At 41.8% G+C, this 23,537-nt stretch overlaps 3 protein-coding genes across 8 annotated transcripts; 1 reads left to right on the top strand and 2 right to left on the bottom strand.

Annotated features, from left to right (window-relative positions):
- Window positions 1–481: 481 nt before the first annotated feature.
- On the bottom strand, window positions 482–5,665 carry plk2b (polo-like kinase 2b (Drosophila)). 2 transcript variants are annotated; one of them, XM_026188136.2, is made up of 14 exons: window positions 5,440–5,665; window positions 5,221–5,328; window positions 5,001–5,117; window positions 4,557–4,686; window positions 4,209–4,392; window positions 3,794–3,992; window positions 3,518–3,665; window positions 3,224–3,318; window positions 2,800–2,932; window positions 2,558–2,638; window positions 2,267–2,426; window positions 1,987–2,116; window positions 1,724–1,834; window positions 482–1,557 (listed from the first exon to the last, which is right to left on the bottom strand). In XM_026188136.2, the coding sequence occupies exons 1-14, from the start codon at window positions 5,623–5,625 to the stop codon at window positions 1,366–1,368; spliced, it is 1,974 nt and encodes a 657-aa protein (XP_026043921.1). In that variant the 5' UTR covers window positions 5,626–5,665; the 3' UTR covers window positions 482–1,365. The 2 variants fall into 2 exon arrangements, with proteins under 2 accessions (XP_026043921.1, XP_026043920.1); XM_026188135.2 differs by having other exon boundaries at window positions 3,518–3,689.
- Window positions 5,666–6,802: 1,137 nt separating this feature from the next.
- Window positions 6,803–11,207, bottom strand: LOC113033598 (ATP synthase subunit C lysine N-methyltransferase). 3 transcript variants are annotated; one of them, XM_026187560.2, is made up of 6 exons: window positions 11,067–11,207; window positions 8,767–8,940; window positions 7,949–8,053; window positions 7,717–7,857; window positions 7,589–7,639; window positions 6,803–7,494 (listed from the first exon to the last, which is right to left on the bottom strand). In XM_026187560.2, the coding sequence occupies exons 2-6, from the start codon at window positions 8,932–8,934 to the stop codon at window positions 7,306–7,308; spliced, it is 654 nt and encodes a 217-aa protein (XP_026043345.2). In that variant the 5' UTR covers window positions 8,935–8,940; window positions 11,067–11,207; the 3' UTR covers window positions 6,803–7,305. The 3 variants fall into 3 exon arrangements, with proteins under 3 accessions (XP_026043345.2, XP_080165398.1, XP_080165399.1); XM_080309272.1 differs by lacking the exon at window positions 11,067–11,207 and adding an exon at window positions 9,043–9,138; XM_080309273.1 differs by lacking the exon at window positions 11,067–11,207 and having other exon boundaries at window positions 8,598–8,845.
- A 300-nt stretch (window positions 11,208–11,507) lies between these two features.
- rab3c (RAB3C, member RAS oncogene family) lies at window positions 11,508–22,608 on the top strand. 3 transcript variants are annotated; one of them, XM_026187554.2, is made up of 5 exons: window positions 11,508–11,813; window positions 13,503–13,724; window positions 17,261–17,379; window positions 21,044–21,168; window positions 21,358–22,608. In XM_026187554.2, exons 1-5 carry the CDS (start codon window positions 11,742–11,744, stop codon window positions 21,546–21,548), a joined length of 729 nt encoding a protein of 242 aa, XP_026043339.2. In that variant the 5' UTR covers window positions 11,508–11,741; the 3' UTR covers window positions 21,549–22,608. The 3 variants fall into 3 exon arrangements, with proteins under 3 accessions (XP_026043339.2, XP_026043340.1, XP_026043341.1); XM_026187555.2 differs by lacking the exon at window positions 11,508–11,813 and adding an exon at window positions 12,223–12,459; XM_026187556.2 differs by lacking the exon at window positions 11,508–11,813 and adding an exon at window positions 12,613–12,952.
- The last annotated feature ends 929 nt before the right edge of the window (window positions 22,609–23,537 follow it).

Raw genomic sequence — 23,537 nt, forward strand, 5'->3', positions numbered from 1 at the left:
CAACCTCTATCAACCCATCTCTCTCACTGCACCCATTTCCTGCTGCAAGTTTAAACATAGGGAAGATAAAATACTTGCTTTGACCTAGGCCCCTGCATAATTAGCTTGAATCTAATTCTCGCCACACTGAACAGGAACCGCTTATTTTCTTATGAAACAAGGGCAGCCCCCGCTCCCCCAAGTATGTTTGAGAATAACCCTAATACATGGCATGTCCCTAATCTATTATTAAGGCCACTCTCAGAAAGAGTAACGGCATGAAACATCTTAACATCTTCAGGGAGTTTGAAAATAACAACAGTGAAAGGTCTGCACTTGTATACTGTCTTTTAACGTAGCAAGGCTCTAAAAATCAATTTACAGCACTTCACATTCACCCATGCACATGCACGGCAGTGGGGTGAAGCTTACATTCAACCTACTGGCTGATGTTGGGAACATCTTTGACTGTGGCCACACCCCAAAAAAAGGACAAGTACTCTTTTTTTTGATAGAAAAAGCTTGTTTATTAAATAAATAAATACTGCGCTTTTTTACACAATAAGTTATGCAGGACATGTTTTACCCAGGTGACAATGGCTCTTAAGGGATCCTCAGAGGATGTATGGTACTAGTTTTTTAGTTGTTTTTTTGTTGTTGTTTTTTTAACGTCATTTTCTCCTCCTGCCCCCTTCCCCCATATCACCCCTTTGGTTCTCAACTTAATAAGCTGAACCCATCTGTCAGTAAAGAGAACAAATCACAGTTTTTAAAGTTAGTGTGACATTACACCCTTCCCACTCAGACACACACTCACTCGTACACACAGCCAAACTCTGTAGCATCCTCACATATTAGCCAGTAATTCCTTTGCACTGGTGAGTTGGCCGCGACATAAGCTGTACAACATTTACATTATTCCACAGTCAGGCTCTGACATTCAGAGCATCAATATATGGATTCCCTCTGGATTAATTCAGCTATACTCTATACAGTGAAGCTGGTGCCAGCCCAGCATTTCTCTCTACTTCCCAAATATCCCTCTTTCCCCATCCCCATAAAACACTTGGGGATCGCATTCGTACCAACATACGCCCTCCTTTCTCTCCTTCCAACAATCCACATACAAGTCAGCCCTTTTCCATCCACAGTTATTGTGCTACATTTCAGTTTCTCAGTCTTTCAGTCTCTTGCTTTTTTATTTTTTTCCACACCTCGCACTGGTGCCCGAGTGATTATGACACCGCACAGCTGGATTAATTTACTCTGCTCAAATCCATTCTTGAAATCCACTCGTCTTCCACGGATTCTTTCGGCATCCTCATTCCACTGCAGTAACACGTTCGGTAGGTTTGCTCGTCTGTCCAGCACACGCTCTGTGTGGGTTTAGCTGCATCTCTGCAGAAGCATGTTGAGGGAATACACCATGCGCTCCCGCAGGTCAGTAGGGCAGCCAGACTTCAACAGGGAGCTGAGTTTGAAGGTTTTGGAGACGCGGTCTTCGTTAATGTATGTCAGCATGTACTCCTCCCTCTGGCAACACAGGATGATCTTGGTGTGATCGTGGTAAAAGTTAACCTTTAAAGATAAAAACAAACAAGAAAACTGATAAGTTTGGAGAACAATCTTTTTGTCTATTTGATTTGTGGTTTAAAGCTCCTTGATGCCATGCATCGCACTTGTAACTACGCTTCTACTGAGCATGCCCAGCAGCAGCTATGCTCCTGTGATAATGTGTGTTTACCTGGAAAGTGCCGTCATTAAACAGCATCATGAGGGCGCGGTCTGACTTGAGCCACTGCAGCAGGTAAAGTCTGGGCATGTGTGAGTCTGTTATAGTGCCAAGGTCCCCGCCCTGAGAAAGCAAAAGAGTAGCACATCAGGTTTAGACAAGCTGCAACGTCTCTAAGGCTACAGGGTGTGGAAATACAAAAGGAACATAACAGCAACATAACAATTTTTTTTAAAATGGATAAAGGAGTGGAGGAATAACGATTTTTTACTTACATCCATGAGGTTTTCCTCCATGTAATGGGAGAAGTACTTAAGCACAGTGACCTGCCCGACAAAGTGTTCAGGAACCTCACAGGTGGGAAAGACAGAGCGCTGGCCTAGCTCTGCGTAGTAATGGATGGTCCTGAAACCCAAAATAAAACAAAAAAGATCAGATTCGGTTAGATGACATTTTTGAAAGATTTGACACGATAACCGCAGCATGCTTAGACAAGTTAATGTTGTGACTAATAACTTTTAAATTTAAGGGAGGGCGTTGAGAAAGAATACATACTTTCGGTCGGGTAGGAGGCTCATGTGAGTGCCATTGTTGAAGAGAACTCCCACGGTGTGATCAGATAACTGGTATCCAAAACCGTACTTGTTGGAGTAATCCACCCATTTAGTCACCCATTGAAGACTGCAGCTGGTTGAGCCCTGAGGAATGTCACTGGCTGCAGGGTGAACAGAAAGAGGAGGAGGGTTAGAATACAGTTAAAGGTATAATGAAACAGTGAGCTTAAGTGCACTATTAATTGCAGCTAAGGCATGCATGTAGAGGTCAAGGCTTTGTTAGTTCACTCACCTTTAGGCATATTCTCCAGACACCCCCTCAGCACACTTGCAACAGTCTCAGCCACACTCCCTGTCGTGCTGTCTTCCAGGCCTTTTGGAGCAATAACAGGTGCTCAGTCAGCTTGACATGACAATGGTACTAAACACTCTAGCTATGGCAACAGCTCTCTGTAACACTGATTTCTTTTCCATAATACATCAAAAAATAATTCCAGTCTGTCTGCGCTCTGTTAAACGTGTGGGTGAACTTACATTCACTACTGCTGCTGCAGCTTCCCAGACTCCCCCTGACGATCAGACGGATGGTGTCTTGCGTCGTCGGGGACTGGCTCTCTGTTGCCGGGGCAACGGGGCTCTCGGCAGATGGCGGAAGTAGACTTCCATTCTGAGGTGGGAATGAGTGACGACAGGGTTTAGAATCTGTGAGTTTAGATCATCCCTTCCTACTATGACTCAGTGATCACCCACAGATGCAAAGAGGTTGGCTTAAAGGTTGAAAATAAGTGCTTTTAGCACTTCGGGAAAAATGTGCTCGTTATAAAGTTTTGGCACAGCTCCAGAATGACTCACTGGATTCTCCTCAACGTGATATCTCAGATCTATTTAACTGCCGTTATGATGAATCTACCTGCAACATCACCCACACTCTTGCAAATATCCTGTCTTCAGTTCTTACCTCAGACACCTTTTTGCTGTGCTGTTGGCTGATGGCAGTTCTCTCCAAGTCATGCTGCAACTTGTAGATCTCCTCTTCCTCTTTGGTTAACTTATCTATGAAGGACAAAAGGAGTGCAGAAAAATGAGAGGATGACCTCCATGACCAGCCTAAGGGTGATAAAATGGGTCATGCACACTCAGTTAACGCTAGGTGTAATGATGCCCGTGCTTCGAGCATAAATTCAGACTCAAATACAAACTATTAGTGTGACAAGTAGTATACTGAGAACTTAAATGCTGTTGCAATACTCACTCAGAGTCTCGTAGTACTTGACCTTGTCCCTCTTCCCACCAAACAGCGCAGCAGCAGCTTTCTTGAAGAAACTCTTGGCAGGGCTAGAGATGTGGAAATCTGGTGCTGAATGGCAGCAGCTAGCAGGCAGACGTTCTGGACTGAAGCCCTGTGAAGAACCAAAGTGGGTCATCTGGTGGGAAGTGGGGGGGGGGGGAGTGTAATTGTTAAACTCCTACGCTGTGACATTTACAGTGTTCAACATAGAGTGACATAGAGTTGGCAATCGTGTCTAACCTGTGTGAAGAAGTCATGCCTCAGAATGTGGTCCAGGTTGGGCCTGTCCTCTGGCATCTTGGCAAGCAGGCTGGCGATTAGCTGCTTAGCCTGTGGTGACAGGGACGAGGGGAGGGAGTAGCGGGCTTCTCTAATACACCTGTATGTCTCCTTCAGGTTGGTGGTTTCGAAAGGAGGTCTGCCCAGCAGCATAGTGTACCTGGAGGAGGATAGAGGGCATTGAGTGAGGGAGCTATTTATGCCATAGGAGATGCATGGGTAGTTTATCACACATATCACATATTTCTAAGTGAAAGAAGTAAGACAAGAATAGGCCTGTCCATAACACCCGATGCCAATATAGATAGTTTCTTAATAATTCATTACTAAACCTTTTGAAGTTCCCTAATGCTAAATTTATAGATATCCGACTCACATTACACAGCCCAAGGCCCAGATGTCTGATTCACAGCCGTGGCCCTGCTTGTTGAGAACCTCAGGGGACAGGTAGTTGGGAGTCCCGCAGATCGTCTTCCTCCTGTTTCCCGCTGGCTCCAACTTGGCAGCCAGACCAAAGTCCCCGACCTTCAGCTCCATCGTCTCGTTCACAAAAAAGTTACCTGTCGGGAAGAAAGGGAATGAGATGATGAACACTTGATATTCAAGCCAGGATCAAAGCATGAGCACAGCAAATGTAGAGGTACAGACTGAGGTTTAGTTACAAGGAATGATGTTCTCCCTGCACACAATGAAAGATTATGCACAGCACTGTAATATCACTAACCAAGTTTCAGGTCTCTGTGAAGGATTTCCTGTTCATGCAGGTACTTCAGTCCAGACACAATCTGTCTCAGGTAATAACGCACCTCTGGCTCAGTAAGCACTTTGCGGACCTTCAGGATATGGGCTAATGACTGCGGGAAAAAAAACAAAGCATAGAGATGAGAATAATTATAGCGCTTTCCCAAGATATAAGCACTGTCCTCTGTGCAGAAAAGCTTATCACACTTGACTACTTCCCTTAATTTCAAACCCCGTGGTAACACATTAAAGTTTTCTACTTTCGACAGTTAATTAAAACAGTAAAGCTCTTTATAGAGTGGGGCACATTCTGAATACCAAGTAGTGCCTCGCTGGATTTTGGGTGCAATGCAGGTCTTGTTCACATTAGAAACACGGCGGCAGTAAAGTCATTTCAAATTTACCATGTGGAAAAAACAGCACTTACTTTCCTGCTGCAGTACTCCAGCAGGATGTAGATGTTCTCCTTGTCCTCAAAATGGTGATAAAAATGCACGATGTGTTTATGGTGTAGTAATCTGTGCAGCTCAATTTCTCTGTCAATCTAGCGAAACGAAAGACAAAACATGTCTTAAATATATATATATATATATATAAACATATAAGTTGAACATCACTGCGCTCAAGGATCGGAGTTGCGCGCTTACCTTTTCCCGTTGGTGAGGTTTGGAGACGCGCGCATGAGGGATGATTTTGGCTGCGTAAACTTTGCTGGTGGAGAGGTCGGTCATCTCATAACATTTAGCAAATCCTCCCTGGAAAAAGGAACAACACTGTTAACATGTTTTGTCTTCGGGTTAGGTAAATCCCAAGGGGGGAAAAAATGTTTTTAAAGAAAAGAAAAAACGATGGAATGCTTGCGCTACCTTTCCCAAAACTTTTCCACGGCAGTAGCACTTCCCCGTGGCAGGATCAGTGATTATCCTGGCCATTTCTGAGGGTGCACTGCGCTCATCCATTTTCTTTCGGCGAGGCTCGCAGGACCTCTGCGTGGATTCACACATGGTGCTGCCGTTTGTCTGTTGGTGCCCGGCGCTTCTCTGTACTTCCATCAGTTATAGGTCTGTCGTACAAAACTCAGAATGGATCCCGGAGAGCTCGGCCAGGAGTCTTTATACTCTGGCGCTCAACCCTCCCCCTGTCTGCCGCCCTCTCTCTGACGTCACGGGCATGAGAGAACGGGGGTCTGGCTGTTATCGATTACCTCACATGTACGTTTGTGTTGGTGGTGGCACAGATATGGAAATATGTAAAGCGACGTGCGAAACTTTGGTTTTTTAATAAGCATTATATATATGCTTATATATATATATATATATATATATATATATATATATATATATATATATATATATATATATATATATATATACATTTTGATATATACATACAGTTTGATAATGAAGATAGACACGTGCTGTACTGTAGTATTTATTTAATCGAATCTGAATTCATCGAATAAATAGCCCCTTTAAGAAAATATACTTGCACATATCCACTATGCTGAAGAGAATCATTTGCATTCTCTTCAGGCTCACACCATCCGGTTGCTGCACCGAGGTCAGGTTGGAGCACGAGCGCCCTCAGGTGGAGATTTTGGACACTATTCAGATTAAAATGCGGGTTTCAGACATACCTTTGGGACCTGCAGTATGTTTATCAATGTAGTGCATGCCAGCTGAGCAGTGACACGTGGGACTTCACTCAGCTGGTTAGCGGTTGTATCTATAGATGTAGAAAATGTTGTTTTCAGAGTCATTTGCCTGTGGCAGTAGAAAGACCAGATTCATCCATGTGCAAGGCTGAATAACCCAACCTCATATGTATCCATTCCAGTCTTCTCTTCAGTGGCTCCTTGTTAAATTCAGAATTCACACAACTGTTGGGTTTTCTTTCTAATACTACTGAGGTGACTGTTGTTGTGAAAACTAAATAAATAAAACTGAATTGAATTGAAACAAAAACAGAAAGACACAAAAACTTCACCTCTTCTCTGCCTAAAAGTGAAATATTCCAACACATGTTGTTCAGATTGCTGTAAACAAACAGGCAAAGTGCATGCACCCATGTATTGCAAAGGGCTCAAATTACCACTTGCAGTTATGGCGTGGCTGTGCGGGCCATAACAACTACGTGCAGTGTCGAAAGACCAAACAAACCAATGTTAAACCTGACCTCCAGCTGTGGCCGCAGACATTTATTTTAGAAAAGCCACACACACACAAGAAACCACAGCATTTGAATTTAATGTCAGTGTCACAAAACCAAAATGAAACAAAACTATTCACAGACTCTCCTGCAGCATCCCAGTGAAGGACATTTATCGGTGCTGATGCTGGAAATAAATGGCTTGCAGTGTGAGAGCTCTCGAGGAGAGATGCAGTCAGTCACAAACATATTCTTTATAGTGAAGCATGATAACATTTAAAACAAGGACTTCAGCATTATGGCTTAAACTCCATTGGTTCTGAAAGTGCAAAGACTTAAAAAAAAAATAGTACACGCGTCAGGTGAAATCATCCTGACATTTTGCTGCCGAGTCAGAGTCCTTCCATGTTCAAAGACTTCTTTGAACGATCTCTCCTGGTCAGTGCTTATAACTGCCAGACTACCAATTTATGCTCTCTTTGTCTGGGATTCTTATCATATTATATTGCACTTACTGCCCAAGAACAAAGTCCCAGGAGGGTACAGTGCTGTTTTGAGTTACAATTCTAGAAAGTGCTGTAATTTTATTGCACTGCTGGTTTTGCTTCGCTTCTAAGGTACGAGCGCACAGTGCTGATGTCGTAAGCAAAGGTCTGATCAAGTCCGAAGCCAGCGGATGACTGCTGTGGCCAGTTAGGGAAAGGAAAGCGACAAGCGATAACAAGCGCCTCATCTGAAAGCTCTTTCAACAGCTTCTCTCCGAGCACCTCCATCTGTAAACCAGCAAGAAGAGCCAAATTAGCACAGCATCAGATGACCAAAAGCAGAGGAAAACAATCATTCTTCACGGGAAAAAAACCCACTCACCACTCCCGGAGCAAGGAACGCTGTCACATTATTGTATGGAGACAAATCGGTCTAAAAGCAAGAGACAAACATGGTCAAACTACAGCTATTACCAAGTGTAAAAGACTATATTTCTATCACAGTCTTACCTTCCAGAAATCTTTTTTAACAAAGACTGCCTGCCTGGAGGGGACTCCTGTCCAGCAGGCCTTGCTCCTGGCATATGCCACTAAAATGGAGTTTATTTCAAAGCCTGTGGACTGGAAACCAGCAGCAGAGGCTGCAAATACCTGGCAAGCAAACAGGAGGAGTTTCCAAAACAGTTCAACTCACAGCATATTCACAGATACCTTTTTCTCTAAGACAGGTACACTCACTCACCAGTCTTCCATCTCCTGATCCCAGATCTGCCAAGCGACCTGATCTACCCTCAAGCAGCTTCATCACGTTCGCAGTCTGATCTTTACTGGAGGGCAAATAGGGCACCTGGACAACAGTGCAAACATGCAGTGAGTCAGTACACATGGCAGGCATGATGTCTCAAGACTCTCCTTTTCAACACTGCCCTATTGCACAACTGACAGCATGCATTACAAAGTAATTGACATGAAAATATCCCAAATAAAATACAAATTGCTTCCATCTGTTGTTAAAGCTCCAAATTAAATGTACTTCTCTTCACAACAGTCAAGCCTGCTGTGACTATAGCCTTGAGTCAGCTCTCCCACTCACTGTCAGTGGAACTGCTTCACAATAATCTTCCAAATTACAATCTCAGCAGGACTCTCTGGTTCCCAGTTGTGGTAAACACTTTAAATCTGCCCATTGTACAAAACCATTTTTCTCCTAGCATAACATGTTTTATTTGAGCTATAGCTGGAGTCATGTCATTAATCCAAACCACACGCATGCGTACACACACTCCTCTATACGAGGTAAACTGGTAAAAGCAATTTAAATTATTGCATATTCACATTAACAAAAGATCATGGTGCAGTTCTCCATAGAAGGTCATCATGATTAGACTTACCGCTGTCTTCTTTCCCACATTTGTTGCATGGAGCTTTATGCTCCAAAGCAAGCAAATCAATGTTAATGTGCAAGTTATGTTACATGATCTGATTTCACACATGCAACATTTGATATGTGAGTCAGAGCAGGTAGGTAAAAACCCTAAATCTCAGGGCGATCTCAGGTACCTTGAGCCTCCATGGGATTTTGCGGAAGCCCGGTAGGGTGAAGAGGCTCCATAATCCGTACAGGCCTGTAAGCAGAGCACCTGTGCAGGCTGAGAAGATGGGATGAGGTCTGTTGGTAGGGAAGACCCCGCTATAGTTTTGCAGGATTACTTCAATGGAGTCTTCCATGGCAAACTGTGGCAGGAGGGGTTAAAATACAGCAAATAAGTGGAAATATTACTGCAGCCTGTATGAAACAAAATGCTACTTGTATGTGAGATATTCTGAGTAACTTACTCTCTGTTGTAATAGAAGGATTTATTCATGTTGAGTAATACTGATTATTTTAAACATAGATAAAGATACAGGGTTTCAGAAGTATTTTTGTGATAGTGGTTTGGTCCTTCAGAAATTGTCTAAGTGGAAGCGTGGCTGTCTAGAAGAAATTCTTAAGGAAAGAAAAGAGCAAGAAAAGGCTGAGGTATGACCAATTACACAAGAGGAGATCAGGAGAACAGTGAGTGTCTACAGCCATCTAAAAAAAAAATAACACGGTGGAAACTCTGCCATAGTTTGGAGCTGCATTTACAGCCTGTGATGCTGGGAATTGTGTCATAATCTATTAAATTATGAATGCAGAAAAGTCCTATTAGATTTTGATCCACCGTGCAACACATTCTGGAAAGAATCTGATTGGTGACAGCTTCATTTTTCAGCATCACAATGATCCCAAATACACTGCTAATAAAGTAAAAGCAAGCATGAATAGAAAAAGACACACAGTGGATCACTATCAGTCATGAATTGGTTTCCCCAGAGCCCGGACCTCAACATTACTTAATCAGTGTGGGATCATCTTGACAGAGAACGGAACAAAATGCAGCGAACATTGAAAGAAGAGCTTTGAGCGTTTCAAGAAGCCTGGAAAACTATTAAGACTTCAAGACTATGTAATCAAATTACCAGAAAGCTTGTCTACAAGAGTTCAGTATATGTTGAAAAATAAAAGAAGACATGCCAAACATGGACTTTCAAGCTCATTAGAATTGTACAAACTCCTGTTTTTGCTTTATATACTGCATTTCCATGCATGTTTGCACTCGTTTCAACAAATTGCAGTGTCTATTTTCCATTTTCCTAGCAAAATATAAAGAAAAGAGGAGAGGCTCGAGGTTTTTCAATTCAATTCAATTCAATTTTATTTATATAGCGCCAAATCACAACATAAGTCGCCTCAAGGCGCTTCATAGATACAGAGAAAAACCCAACAATCATATGACCCCCTATGAGCAAGCACTTTGGCAACAGTGGGAAGGAAAAACTCCCTTTTAACAGGAAGAAACCTCCGGCAGAACCAGGCTCAGGGAGGGGCGCCCATCTGCTGCGACCGGTTGGGTCAGCACTGTGGTTATCAGAGCAGTTAGAGGCAACAAAATTGCAGATTTCAATAAATTCACTGTGATTATCTGGCTCGACATTTTCCATTTCATAAATTAATTCTAATTTAAATGACTTCCTTTCTGTACTGCAGTTTCTAATTGGACAATAAAACTTAAGACCAGTAGTGGCCATCATTCTGACACAGCTTACCTGCTGGATTCTGAAATACTCCATATATACATCGGCACCTTTTTAAAGAAACTGGTTACCATGTAAGTTTGTAAATGATCATGGTGTGAGTTTGCCTTAAAATATTCACAGAATTCAGCATTTACAGCAAAAATCAAAAGCAAAAAAGTTTTAAACTATATATTTCACACAATCTAAGAAGAATTTGGTATATATATATATATATATATATATATATATATATATATATATATCTTACTATCGACCTCTTGTATTTCACGAGGAAAGCAACATAACAAATAATTTCAAATTCCTCTTATCACTATTAAGACTATAAAGCAAGCTGATTTCCACACCACATAGCATACACCACCAGAGCAGCGTTTCCGACAGCAGGTGGGGCTACAGTGACCTTTCACTCGCCCACAAACCTTCTAGAAAAAAAATATTGACAACATTTAGGTCATGCACCGAAACTACTCGAAGGAACAATCCTGTTTATTCTCGACAACAAGGAGTTTTACCAGTACAAACTATCCCGAAAGAGCTATTTTCAGACACGCAGACATATTATAAGAGTTTTAGATTCTGGATGAAGTCGATGCAAGCGCATGCACAGTTAACCCACTCACAGCAGGACAGACAAACAGTTCGGTGTGTGTGTGTGTGTGTGTAGACTGGAGAAATGTGCAAAGTTCTAACAACACCTGAAAAACTCAACTATTGTTGACAGTTAAGTCTGTCTACCTTACCTGACCCTCCCCCTCGTCTCCTGCGCACTCAGCAGCACGCACGCACGAACAGATCGTCCAGTCAAACAGCGTTCAGTCAGCATGTCCCGCCCTCTCGCTTCACGCACTTCACGCACACCCTATCAAACGTCTGCTTACTGCCTGACAAATGAGCTCTGACTGAATCCGAGTTGTACTCCACGGTAATTTCATGCCTCCTGGGTCTGTGCTGCTTATCGCATGGCGCAATAGTATAAGATAAGCCACTTAGGATTCAGGTGTGAACGCGTAAAAAAGCCTCTAATTAAGGCTGTTATATAAAAATAAATGTGTTTAAAATGCTTTAAATAGGTGTTTAATTACGATCATACATTTCAGGTGTGAATCTCTCTGCTCCATCTAATTATAGGCGCGATTATAATTGCAAAGATATTTTTTGTTGTTGTTGTTCATTTCCGCCGCGGCCTCATCCCAGACTCATTGAGCCGAAAGGTTCACAATAACAATATTCATCAGCATTCAGGGGTAGGCTCTTATTTGCACAGCCGCTTGTTCTCTGAAGTGGGGCTTTTTTGCTTCATGGGCGGGGGGACGGCAGAAAAACCGACCGACAGTGACGCAAAAGGAGAGGCTATTATATTTGCTTCCTGAAAAAAAAAAAGACGAAATTATGCTCCTGAGCTGGGAGTTTATTGGATGCAAGAGAGAGCTGTAAAACAAATATTTGGAGAAAAAAAAACTGATAATAGAATGGACTTGTATGGGAAGGTAAGATTCGCCATTTTTAATATATAGGCAAACTATAGCAGATACCCATAAAAGGTTTTTATCCCTGCACTCTTGATTTTGCATGGCAGGGGTCTGTACACGACATAGCCTACTGTTATCTGTTACTCTGACGCCCGTCAAAGGGTGAACTACAAAGGTTTTCTCTTTCTCTAAATATTTCAGTTGTTGACAGTTGGACTGAGCTGCATGCTGAGTAATGTAGTCAAATCTCTTCTTTTGATGCTGCAGTTTTCCTCCGCTCTCCTCCGGTGCAAAAACTACAACCCCCGTCTACGGGGTGACGGTGACGTCACAGACACGCACGAAACCCGCTTTTCCACCCTCCTCGTGTGCTCGTGCTCGGCTCACGCGGGCCAGCCTTTTTCGTCAGCTCGCGGGGTGGAGGGGAGGGGTGAGAGGCGGGCGCGTGCCAGATCGGAGGGGGACAGCTCCCAGGTGCTGAAATTGGTCGGAGCTCCACAGAGAGAAAGCGAGAGGCAGAGGGGGGAAGAAAACCAGCGCCCGCGTTAGATTCAGATATATACATATATTAATATAGATTTAAAAGAAAACGCATTCTACTAAAATAAAAAATAAAACAAAAAACAGGGCCAGATACAGATAGAACCGAGGCCTCCAAAAACAGGTTTGTTCACATAAATGTCCTCAACGCTTCTTCTTCTTCTCTTTTTTTCTGTAGCTTGTAGTCGTAATTGCGTGGAAGAATTTCATTGATAGATAAAAATGACCTGCCCAGAATTGGTCGCCGAAACACTAGCTGGCATGCGGCTTCTCGCTCATCCGCGGGGTGTAATTTTATAGCAGAGCTTCTTGCTTTATGCGGTGCGTGTAAATGACATCGTTGCAGCGATATTTTCAACACTGTGTCCTTGCAAAAACACTCCTCGGTGGTGTTGTTTCATACGCGGAAGCGAACCGAAGTCCTGATCTTGTGTGTGATGGAGGTCCGGCATCATTTATTAACTGCACAGGTTTGGCACAGAGGCTTTGTCGGAACATTCACCTTGGAGGCGGATATGACTGTGCTGGTGTCGTCCTGTTCGTAGTACTCTCGTCCTCGGAGGTCGCTGGCTGCTGACAGCTTGCACTGAAACGGTTTGGGTAGATGCTCTGCTAAGGTGAAAGATCCATGTGTGCTCTGTCCTTTGTATAACACCAGTGTGTGGTAATATGGGATGAGATTTGACGTTTTTATCAAACAGAAGTCAATTTCTAGAAGAAAACTTCACAGAGGAAAAAATCAGTGAGTCTTAAGGTTTAAATAGCTCAATACAATATGAATAGGAGTTGTGTAAAATTAAACATTAAAAGATCTGAATCTGAAATATTGCCCTCGCTCTCTCTGCCATAACATTAATCATCTTCATATGTTAAAGAAAGTATTTTAAGAAAAAATCAGGCTTTTAAAAGTCCTGGTTATCCAACAGTCATCGATACAACAGCTTGTGGTGCTGCTCATGCTGGTTTGCCTTACACAGCCTTCTGTCACCTCTGATCTGGCCTTGTAGAACAAGCTTGCACTTTTTACTCTGCATCTGTCTGCAGCACTCTCTTTTACTTTGTGGTCAATGGACATGAACCATCTTAAAAAGCACTTTTCTAAAAATGTTTCCAACCCTTTGCATTAACCTCCCCTCCCCAATCTCTTTTTTTTTCTTTTTTTTGCAGATGGCTGCCACTCAAGATGCGAAAGGAAAAGGAGAGGGAGGGGAAAATTTTGACTATATGTTTAAGCTGCTGATCATTGGTAACAGCAGCGTGGGCAAAACGTCTTTCCTGTTCCGCTATGCAGACGATGCCTTCACCTCAGCTTTCGTCAGCACCGTGGGCATCGACTTCAAAGTGAAGACTGTGTACAAGAATGACAAGAGGATCAAACTGCAGATCTGGGTATGAAATATTCAAACGCGAGCATTAAACATTTAGCGACATTGAGCCACAAAATATTTGACTGACGACCTAGCCAGAAGAAACAACTTGACAAATTTTGTTGAGAAGGAACGCTCTTTTAGAATCCGGATTCCTTTGTAATGCCGTCTGAGCACAGGCAAAAGTTTGTGTTATATTTGAGTCTGTTTGAGGACGTAGGAGACCTGAAATGACACCAAAGCAAGCTTTAATGGTGATAGTCCAGGGCATAAACAAAGTCCAGAATCTATCAAATGAATTGCAAAGTAGGAGTTCCAAAACTTAGTAATCACTAGGAACATCAGCTAAGTAGGAGTACTCGACAAAGGAAAAGGGGAGACTGAGATAAAATATATAAAAGGTAATACAGGAAGTGGAAACTGCAAGGAACACAGACACAGAGAGCAACACTTAGCAAAATAAAACAGGAAGAGCCACAACTGAACTGATAAAAACAAAAAGACCAACACAAAGATGAGACTGAAGGAACAAAATGGGAACACTAAAGGGAACTAATAAACCTAAAGTCAACTATGCCTAAACTACAACTAAAGACACAAATAACAAAACAATAAAGAACCAATCCTAGCATCAGAAGGAGGAAAAACTCATAAGCATAAGGAAATACAAAATGAAAACTATACAACAATCTCTCGTTTCCCTCCACCTTTGTGTTCCTGCTGAATGACCCCTGTTTGTAAAAGGCTGTCAATCTATCACTTTGTCCTGACCTCTGTCCATATCTTCTTGTGTTTCAAGGATTCGATTGCTTTATATTTGGCAAAGTAAAAAAAAAAAACCCACAACTGCACACAAAGGTATTAATTTAGATATTGGATAGAACATAACCACTTTAGCTCTGTATTTGGATTTGAATTTTATCTATTATCTCAATTGACATCAAAACATATCTCTAGTGATTTCTTCATCATTCCTATGGATTTCTCACATTTCTCTCTAATTTGTTTACATTCTTCCAAAGCAGTTGATAAGTTTGTAAAATTTTCCCCGTGATTGATGTCTTTTCACACAGAGAAAAATCCAAGTGAACCAAAATGCATCACTGCAAACCACGTGAGAATGGTCAATCTGTTTATTGGCCAGATGTGACCGCGTGCGACGCAGCAAAAGTAAATACAGGAAGAAGGTGCTGTGCTCTAGACTATTGGAGAACATGGAGAATTTAGGTGTGAAGATGCTCTTAGAAAACGTGTGGTGCATTAAGCTGGTCGCTTAATTAACTCCATAAAGCTTCAGGAAAGGCTATAATGTGTTTGACACTCTAGTGTAAGCACTGAGACAGATGGAAGCTTCAACATCATTGACAAGATACTAGTAAGTGTTAGTTTGCCGCCCAGTGGGAGAGGAAACAGAAGCAACACCTTCTCTAGAACGTGTGGGAAACTGAAGAATGTCTGAGTTTGTTTAATTAGGAGTTCATCTGAGCTGTGAAACCAGATTGTCTCACTACACCTCTGAGATAGTGGGGAGAAGCAGAAAGCTTCTTGCTCTCTTTCTTTTTCTTTGACTTCCTTTCTACTCACTTACTTTCTGTTTTCTTTCTGTATTGCCACAAGTGTCAGCTTTCCTTCAGAGGTTCTGCTCTCTTGTTTGTCATCATAGCTGACTTTCTCAGCAATTAGCGATCCCCCAGACATTCGGCGTCTGCAAATCACATAGCGAGACAAAGCAAAGGCGCTTCGTCAGGATGTGGAAACAGACTTTGAACAGTCAAATAATTGGCTAATGGAGTTAATGTGTTTCCATCATAAGCACAGAAAAGCATAGTCAGAGAGAAAATCACTGGCCTCGCGTTCATGTAATCAGCCTATTGCTTTTAATTGGGCTAAGAAAGAGCTGTGGCACACACTAAGTGCCCATCTAAGGTGATGGGTGTTGGCTAATGTCACTGCGGTATGCACATCCTTAATCTGCTGAGGGATAAAACCGCATGTTGCATCACAGAGCTGTCCCTACTGTCGCATTAGGCTGAGCTGAATGAAACCAAGAGTGCTGGCAGCGTCATCATAGTGGAAAAACAGAAACTCACTTCACTCAATGAAGAAGAGAGTCGGGCTCCCTCTCCACTTGAAGCAGTCAGCTTGTTGGATTGATTTCTGGTGAATTGCAGACTACAAGCGAAGCTTTTCAAGGAGCTCAAATTCTCTGTACTCAAGCAGATTTTTTCCCTCTCGCTCCATCTTTTTAAGCAACTCACTAAAACATCCTTGAAATGCAAAGGTCATTGTCAAGCACTCGGCCAAGAATCAAAAGGCTTCTAAAACACTTCAAACTGAAAGAAAGGAACAAGACTGTGGTTACACTAGCATTCATACGATTGGAGGATAACTTCATATATGCACAGTGAGAGTGAACAAGTTTCTGAAACATATCTTCCCCTTTTTATGTTGGTCAGTCCACAAAAAAAGCTGTTTATGCAGAACCACACAGACTAGCTGCTGACATTAAAATGCACATGTTTGCATGCATTCGTTTTTGCAGCATTGTCAACTGACAAAAGGTCCGAGCCGTGCTGTGCGTGGAAGCTCGGCAGGCTGTGAGCTCTGTCTTTGTGGAGTGAAGGTCAGAGCTGTCCTCTGGCTATAACAGGCACACTGTTGCGGTTATGTGCAGTATGACAGAAAGCAAAAGTACTGTGGCAAATACAATCCACTGCTGCCTTCTGGGCTTCTGTTTAACAAGAGCCAAGTAGATCAGCCAGAAGTCCTCTGTCATGTTTCACAGACGGCTGTGAGCACACTTGTTGTGGGTGTAACAACAGCTCAGTAAACATACAGTATCTTACTGGGATTTCTGGTTATGTAACTGTGTGTAAAATTGCAGGTCTGCACATATTTAAGCAATCACAGGAACATTTATCGTGATATAGCTGCCTGGATCTATTTTTCTTTGTTTCTCATGAACAAAAAACTTCATCTGTCTGTACTGACATCTCAGCAAAGCCTGTGGCGAGTGCTTGCTTTTGCCAGGGCGATCTGTGTGCAGTGTGCTGCTCCTCAAATGCTGTGTAATCACTCGCTTTGCTTCTGAGCATTTGGTCCAGACTCACAAACAGCGAGCAGGTTTCTCAAGGTTCAGATCATTGTACTTCTATATTTAACCCCCTTTTTCTAAGAAATATATGTCACGAGGCTGAGCTTTTAATCCTGCACCACTGAGTATTCAACACTACTGAGCGATTATCAATTATTACTGAGGAGAGAAAAGAATCAATCACATCAGCCAAAACTGAATTGCTCTTTTTTGGCACTTCATCAATGCATCACCAGTGAGGCAATTAGTATAATGATTGTTTCTGCATCATGGGCACAGTAAATGAAGCTGTGAACATGTGTACATAACATTCCAAACTTGAGTTGATTTAAACCAAGCAAATGTCTCAGTTTGAATCATGTTTGCGCAATCGGCTTATTCATATGTTGCATGTGGCTGAACCTGACAGTGTAAAGTGCAGTTAGCTGCTCACAGCAGTGATAAATCTTGTTTTCTGTGCACAGGACACAGCGGGCCAAGAGCGCTACAGGACCATCACCACTGCCTACTACCGCGGGGCCATGGGCTTCATCCTCATGTACGACATCACCAATGAGGAGTCCTTTGGTGCTGTGCAGGACTGGTGAGTTATGGCTGCCCATATTCGTCAGTTTTGTGTGACAGGTGTCATCTCTAGGCCCTTTTTATTCTGGATATCATTTGCATCACATCAGCATATCAGGCCTGTTTGTTTTCATAATGCATGCAGTTCATATCTGTTGAGGCTGATGTGAGTAATGGCAGTCTTTAGTCTGATTTTAAACATGCTGTGGTGGAGCCTGTTCCTAAAAATTATCCAACTTCAAACTTCATTTCTAAACTCTCTTTAATTTCCGAGGTCCTGGAGAAAGTCTTCATCTCCGGTCTCTCAGTTGGATCATGTTGTTGGAATTAAAGCAAATACAGTACAAAGGTTAAAATCATATTCAGCCGGGCTATACAAAATTCTCATGCACCCCACTTTTATGTGGGGCCCTCAGCCTTTTTTTCAACTTTTATACTGGTCTCAGTATGGTTCATATTAATGTTGCACAGTTTTATCTGCCACTGGAACATAAATCTATGATTCCTCTGAAAGGCGTACTGGGCTGTCTGGAGAATGTTAACACATGGATGCACTAAATCTTCTTAATTGAAAAAACAAAAACAGATTTTATTGTGTTTTTTATAAACCCTCACCTCCACCACTTTGACCTTTTTTAAAAAAGTTTTTTAAAAAGCCCTTTGCAAGGAACCTGGCAGTTATCTCTTACTTCTGATAAATAGATAAATGCTGCATTTGAAAATCCGTTTTTATTCTTGGGCTTTTAAATCAGACTGAGTTCTGAGTATTTTTATTTGTGTTGCTTTTCTCATGTTTTCTCACTAAATGTTTTCCTTTTTAATTTCTTGTCTTTTTGTTCAGTGTTTTATGTCATTTGTTTCTTTTAACTGTACAACACTTTGGTCAGCAGCTGCTTTTAAGTGTGCTATAAACTAAACTGGACTTAATGTTGTACATGATCGATACTTCTTCTATTCCTCTCCTGTGAATATCAATGCATTTGCTATGCAGCTTTCTTTGAGTGTGCAGGAACTGTTTGCATGGACTGATTAAATTCTGGTGGTCTTTCTTTTAGGACACTGGCATAGGTCAAGTCTCACCTTTACTTTGTTTATTCATATTGTGGGACAACACTTTCCTTGCAATTATTCAACACCACAACTGTTTAATAGCAGATAAGACTGTGACATAGGTTAAGTTTATATCCATGACTAACTTGTTAGCGGAGATAGTTTGAGTTCCTTGTGAGTCTGAGCTGTTTTAACTTTCCAAAGTCCTCGCAGTGGCCACAGCACTGTCTCACATTTGACAGGCTTGTTATGTAGTGTTTGCAGCGCTGTTGTCAGATTTAAGAATCAAGGAAGGGAACTTGTCAAGGTCATGGCTGCGGTCCATTCATGAGTCACTGAAGTGTCTGCGGGGTGTAACAGTAAGTCTGAGCCAAGTCCAAATATCTGTGATTCATGATGATGCACCCAAGTCTAAAACGGGACTTAGAAGGCTTCATCGAATCAGGAAGTGGGTTTTGGGTTAGAATTTTCACTCTAGCAACAAGAAGTTCTCCTCAGTGTAACCATTACAGCACAACAGCATCAAAGATTCATTAAAACATCAGATCCACACACCCCCCCCCTCCCCCGACATGTCTTTTGGTTTATATTTTGCTGATCCTTCCTCTTGACTGTACAAAGGTGTTGGGATGGGAAACATCTTGTAGTTTATTTACACTGTTTCTTGCACTTTCCCAGCCTCACCCACTGCCAGGCAAAAGAGATTACAGGAGCTCAAACATGCATTTTTGAGAGGAAAGATTTGTGAATCATCAGAGGCTCATCCTTATGATGTAAATGTTGTAGCAGCTGCACTGAGTTATACATATTGCGGCACTTTTGCAGTTGATCCAACTTCATACTTTATTTTTAAAGTCTCTTTAATTTCCGAGGTCCTGGAGAAAGTCTTCATCTCCGGTCTCTCAGTTGGATCATGTTGTTGGAATTAAAGCAAATACAGTACAAAGGTTAAAATCATATTAAGCTAGGCTATACAAAATTCTCATGCACCCCACTTTTATGTGGGGTCCTCATAAAAGTGGGGTGCATGAGAAATTCTTTGTGTGACTTGTATGATAAATACCATTACTGTAAGACCGCTGTCTTCTCCGCTCCAGTCACTCAGCTGTTAAAGTGTTTAATCTAACAAAACGCATATTTGTTGTTTAACTGGAAATGAAATGTTTAAAAAAAAAATCTGCTGGGGTTCTGTACATCAGCAGGAACTGCTTCATATCATCTGCCTGATTGGTATTCAAGTGCTTTTTCTGTTACTGTAAGCCAGAAAGGCTTTCTTGTAAAGACAGCTCAGAGCCAGACACACCTATTATTCTTTTAAGGCCTGCTTGACACTTTAATAGAGCGCTGCAGTCTGAGCACAGTCTGTGATGGGTATCTCAATTAATGGAGCCAAGTGTGTCACTCGCAGCAACCATCCAGGAGAGTCACCTGTGAACTTGTTCACCAGACGGTGCACAAATCCATCAGCTGTACACAAAAGAAGAGGCTCTTTTTTTACCTGCCACATAACCAGAATCCTTCTTTTTTTTTTGCCTTTACCACAGGCCTCAGCTCTGATTTCTCTCTCTACCTTGTTCCTTGTGACAAGGATGGAGGAAAAAAAATAGAGGTTGCCAAGGCAACGGCTGCTTCCCTGACAGTGGCTGACTAAAGCCTGTGACGCGCTCATTTCCTGCCTATGTCATAGGAAAATGAGGGAAGCGCTGTGAGATTGACATCAACTGCTTAAGATTCCAATAAAATAAATATTGGACAGCAATAGGAAAAAAGGCACTTACCTGTTTCATTTAACACCTCTTAATTACTTGTGTTGCTTCGTTAAATGCGATACAAACACCAGTACTATTTTTTTCTTGGTCAGTGAATAATACCTGCACGTAGATTCAGACTGACCCACATCTGAAGCAATAAAACAAGACAGAACTGGACAGAGAGCAGCGGTGTGCCGACATCATGCTGCTTTCTCTCTCTCTCTCTCTCTCTCTCTGAGATGTTGTTTCTTCCTTTTTCTATGGCTGGCTCCTTCTCTCCTGTTTACTGCCCTACTTTCTGTCAAAACTGCAACACCACGGGAGGAATTTGTTCCTTAAATTCCTTCCCAGATTGCAAGCAGCCTGCAGAGGTAAGAGCCATTCAAGCAGCTCACTGATTTGCTGTGAAATCCTTGTTCATGTGGATGTCGTTATTAGCATGTAATGATATTAACACTTGACACAGTTCACAAAACTATTTTAACAATGGAATCCAGTGTTTCCCGTGTGTGTGTGTGTTTGTGACTAAAGCCAAAAAGCTTTATAGCTATCTAAATATAAATTGTAAATATCTAAAAAATAGCAAATAATCACCTACATTACAGCAACAGTGACTACGAATTTTCAGAACAGAGCTGCCACTGACCCACTTTTCCGCAATGCCATCAGTGACTCAGATATGACACGATGCCAAACAAAAGGAGATGCAATCACTGTTCATGACCGACCCAAATGGTGGACAGATTTACATCTTGCCCTTTCTTCCGGTCCAATAAAAAAGTGGCACAGAATCTGTTTCTAGCACTTTCTGAGAAACCCGGCAAACAGCACTAATGTGAATGTGATGTATTTTTGTTGTGTTTTCTTTCTGATTACGTGCAGGTCAACCCAGATAAAAACCTACTCGTGGGATAACGCGCAGGTGGTGCTGGCTGGGAATAAGTGTGATATGGAAGAAGAGAGAGTGGTCTCGGTGGATAATGGCAGACTGCTGGCGGAGCAGTTGGGTGGGTCTCAGAGCAACATTCAGCACTTGGTGTTTTTAAAACTGGGTTGCATCACAGTCTGGTTTTTGCAGAAAGACCTTTGACATTTATTTGTTTTGTACAGACAGTCAAGGTTGTTCTAAACAAACAAAAACACCCCACATTTATCTTGTGATCATTAATCGGTCATTTCTACGTTCTGATCCCAAGGTTTCGAGTTTTTTGAGACAAGCGCCAAGGACAACATCAACGTGAAGCAGACCTTTGAGCGTCTCGTCGACCTAATTTGCGACAAGATGTCTGAGAGTTTGGACGCTGATCCAGCTGTCACTACGGGAGCGCCCACTGCCAAACTCACAGACAGCGCTCCACCCCTCCAGCAGCCCGGCTGCAATTGTTAGTGAGCCATGTCAAGGAGCAGGAGAGCAGCACAGGTCCTGTAAGGTGGTAAAAAATTGTTCTCCCTGAGCGTTATCACTCCTGCTATAGTGCTGCTTTCCCCTGGACTACACTTCAAACCCCGTTTAGTAGTAGAATTACAAAAATCTGTCCTATTATCTCTTAACTTTATCACCTTATATCAATAGCAAATAACCAGGAAAACAAACGTGGCTGTTGTAAGATGCATAACATTACAGTATAACTTGAATACACAGACACCATATTCTCATTCTTTGGCTAGTTAGTGTGGTTACAAACCAAGTATGTTTCATAGGCTGCAAATAGTTCACACTGTACACTTAATCCTTAAGACCTTTAAAAGCTATAATAATGATGATAATACCTTGAAGGATAGTCAGTGAGTGCTTTAATAAGCTTTTTATTTTTTATGTTTTTGTACAGTATGTTTTTTCCTTTTATAGGTTCCTGAAGCTGCCAAATCTATGATTTAGTGCACTATAGGATGTAGCGGCTTTCTTTTGTGTAACGTGTGTGTGTGTGTGGCTGTTGTGTGACTGCACAATAAGTGAGTGCGGGTTTGCGTGAATGCGAGTATTATGTCCGACTGCAACTTCGCCATCTTAAAATCATCTACCTTGGAAAAAAGTGGCCTTTTAGCATCTTCAATACGGCCTCTGTAAGTCCCTCTGTCCTGTTTTACTGTTGGAGTGTGTGTAACGTTGACGTGAGTACTGTTCCACCCTCCGCTGTCTGTAGATGTGATTCCTCTAAGTATATCTAATAAGTATATCTTAAGCAACCATTTCCATGTGCTTAGCCTCCAAGACACTCTTTTATAGTTCGATCCAATGAGCATGCTGCCAAAAACTCAATAATGTGTGCTGTTTTATTTTAAGATAGGCCTTACCCAAACCTAACCATCCCCTGCTCCATATGAAAACAGTGATTTAGCATTCCATTAAAGGAAAAATCTCTTACTGTCAAAGCACAGCTCACTGTGTGCGATACACAACAAATGATCAGCTCTGTCATGGAATAAACAGCCATATATTAAAATATGTTTAAGTTTTGACTCAGCATGCTTAAATTCCATGTTTGTATGATAAAATGAAGTCCTCCATCCTACCCCCACCCTCTGAAAAAATTGACAACAATGTAAAAAGGGAAACTTCTCATAGCGGGCATATACCGTACTCTAGTGTCTTAATGTAATTCCATGTAATAGAAACGTTGTAGGTTGTTTGAAAAGCCAGAAAAGTTTCAGTTCTGCTAGTCTTAGAAGAAAATAAATTGTGCCAAAACATTACAGTTCTTTTCACATCGTCGGTTGTTTGTCACATAGTTGAATAAAAGCTCTAAACAATTGCATGAAGTCAGTCCTGATATACCTGTGTAGATTTATATGATAAGATACTGTATATATCACGCTGTGTTACAGATTTAGGAGCATTGTCATGGCGTTCGCCGTGAGATGCAATGGGCCAATAAGTGCAATATTTTATGAATTATACCCTGTACATAGTTTCTCCCGTCCTCGAGTACAATGACCCCAGCTGCCGTATGTGAGTGACAGTAGGTCAGAATAACTCGTAAAACCCGAGGATGTGCTTCATTCAGTAACTGAATGTGCGACTGTAAGTGTGTATGTGTGCGTGTACCTGCCATATTGAAGAGACAAATTACGTAATATAGTGTACTGTTTGTGTATACCTTTTGTACAAATGTATTCACATACTATATGCTGTTCCTGCTAACTGTTGGTTGTTGACCGAACTTGTATTATCATGTCAAAATGCAGTGTTGTTGTGACAGATAGTCAGGGAGAAAACTTAGTCCATGACATGCCATACTGTTTTACTAATGCCAAGAATAGGAATACACATGAACTAGTTTAAAGCGCCTGCGTGTACACATCTGTGTATGTGTGTGACATTATGATTTGATGCCAGTAGCCATGAAATAAATTACTGTAATGATCGCATTAATTT

This window comes from Astatotilapia calliptera, chromosome 12 (genome assembly GCF_964374335.1).
Source record: "Astatotilapia calliptera chromosome 12, fAstCal68.1, whole genome shotgun sequence".
Lineage (NCBI taxonomy): Eukaryota > Metazoa > Chordata > Actinopteri > Cichliformes > Cichlidae > Astatotilapia > Astatotilapia calliptera.

Excerpts from the sequence above, each read along its gene's own strand:
- LOC113033598 (XM_026187560.2), bottom strand. The coding sequence starts at position 8,934 with ATGGAAGACTCCATTGAAGTAATCCTGCAAAACTATAGCGGGGTCTTC. Across the intron at positions 8,054-8,766 it reads AAATCCCATGGAGGCTCAAG|GTGCCCTATTTGCCCTCCAG; the intron begins GTACCTGAGATC and ends ACTGTTGTCCAG. Across the intron at positions 7,640-7,716 it reads TTAAAAAAGATTTCTGGAAG|ACCGATTTGTCTCCATACAA; the intron begins GTAAGACTGTGA and ends TCTTGCTTTTAG.
- plk2b (XM_026188135.2), bottom strand. The coding sequence starts at position 5,625 with ATGGAAGTACAGAGAAGCGCCGGGCACCAACAGACAAACGGCAGCACC. Across the intron at positions 3,690-3,793 it reads GGCATGACTTCTTCACACAG|ATGACCCACTTTGGTTCTTC; the intron begins GTTAGACACGAT and ends ACTTCCCACCAG. Across the intron at positions 2,639-2,799 it reads CTGCAGCAGCAGTAGTGAAT|GCCTGGAAGACAGCACGACA; the intron begins GTAAGTTCACCC and ends TTGCTCCAAAAG.
- rab3c (XM_026187554.2), top strand. The coding sequence starts at position 11,742 with ATGCAAGAGAGAGCTGTAAAACAAATATTTGGAGAAAAAAAAACTGAT. Across the intron at positions 17,380-21,043 it reads TTTGGTGCTGTGCAGGACTG|GTCAACCCAGATAAAAACCT; the intron begins GTGAGTTATGGC and ends GATTACGTGCAG. Across the intron at positions 21,169-21,357 it reads ACTGCTGGCGGAGCAGTTGG|GTTTCGAGTTTTTTGAGACA; the intron begins GTGGGTCTCAGA and ends TCTGATCCCAAG.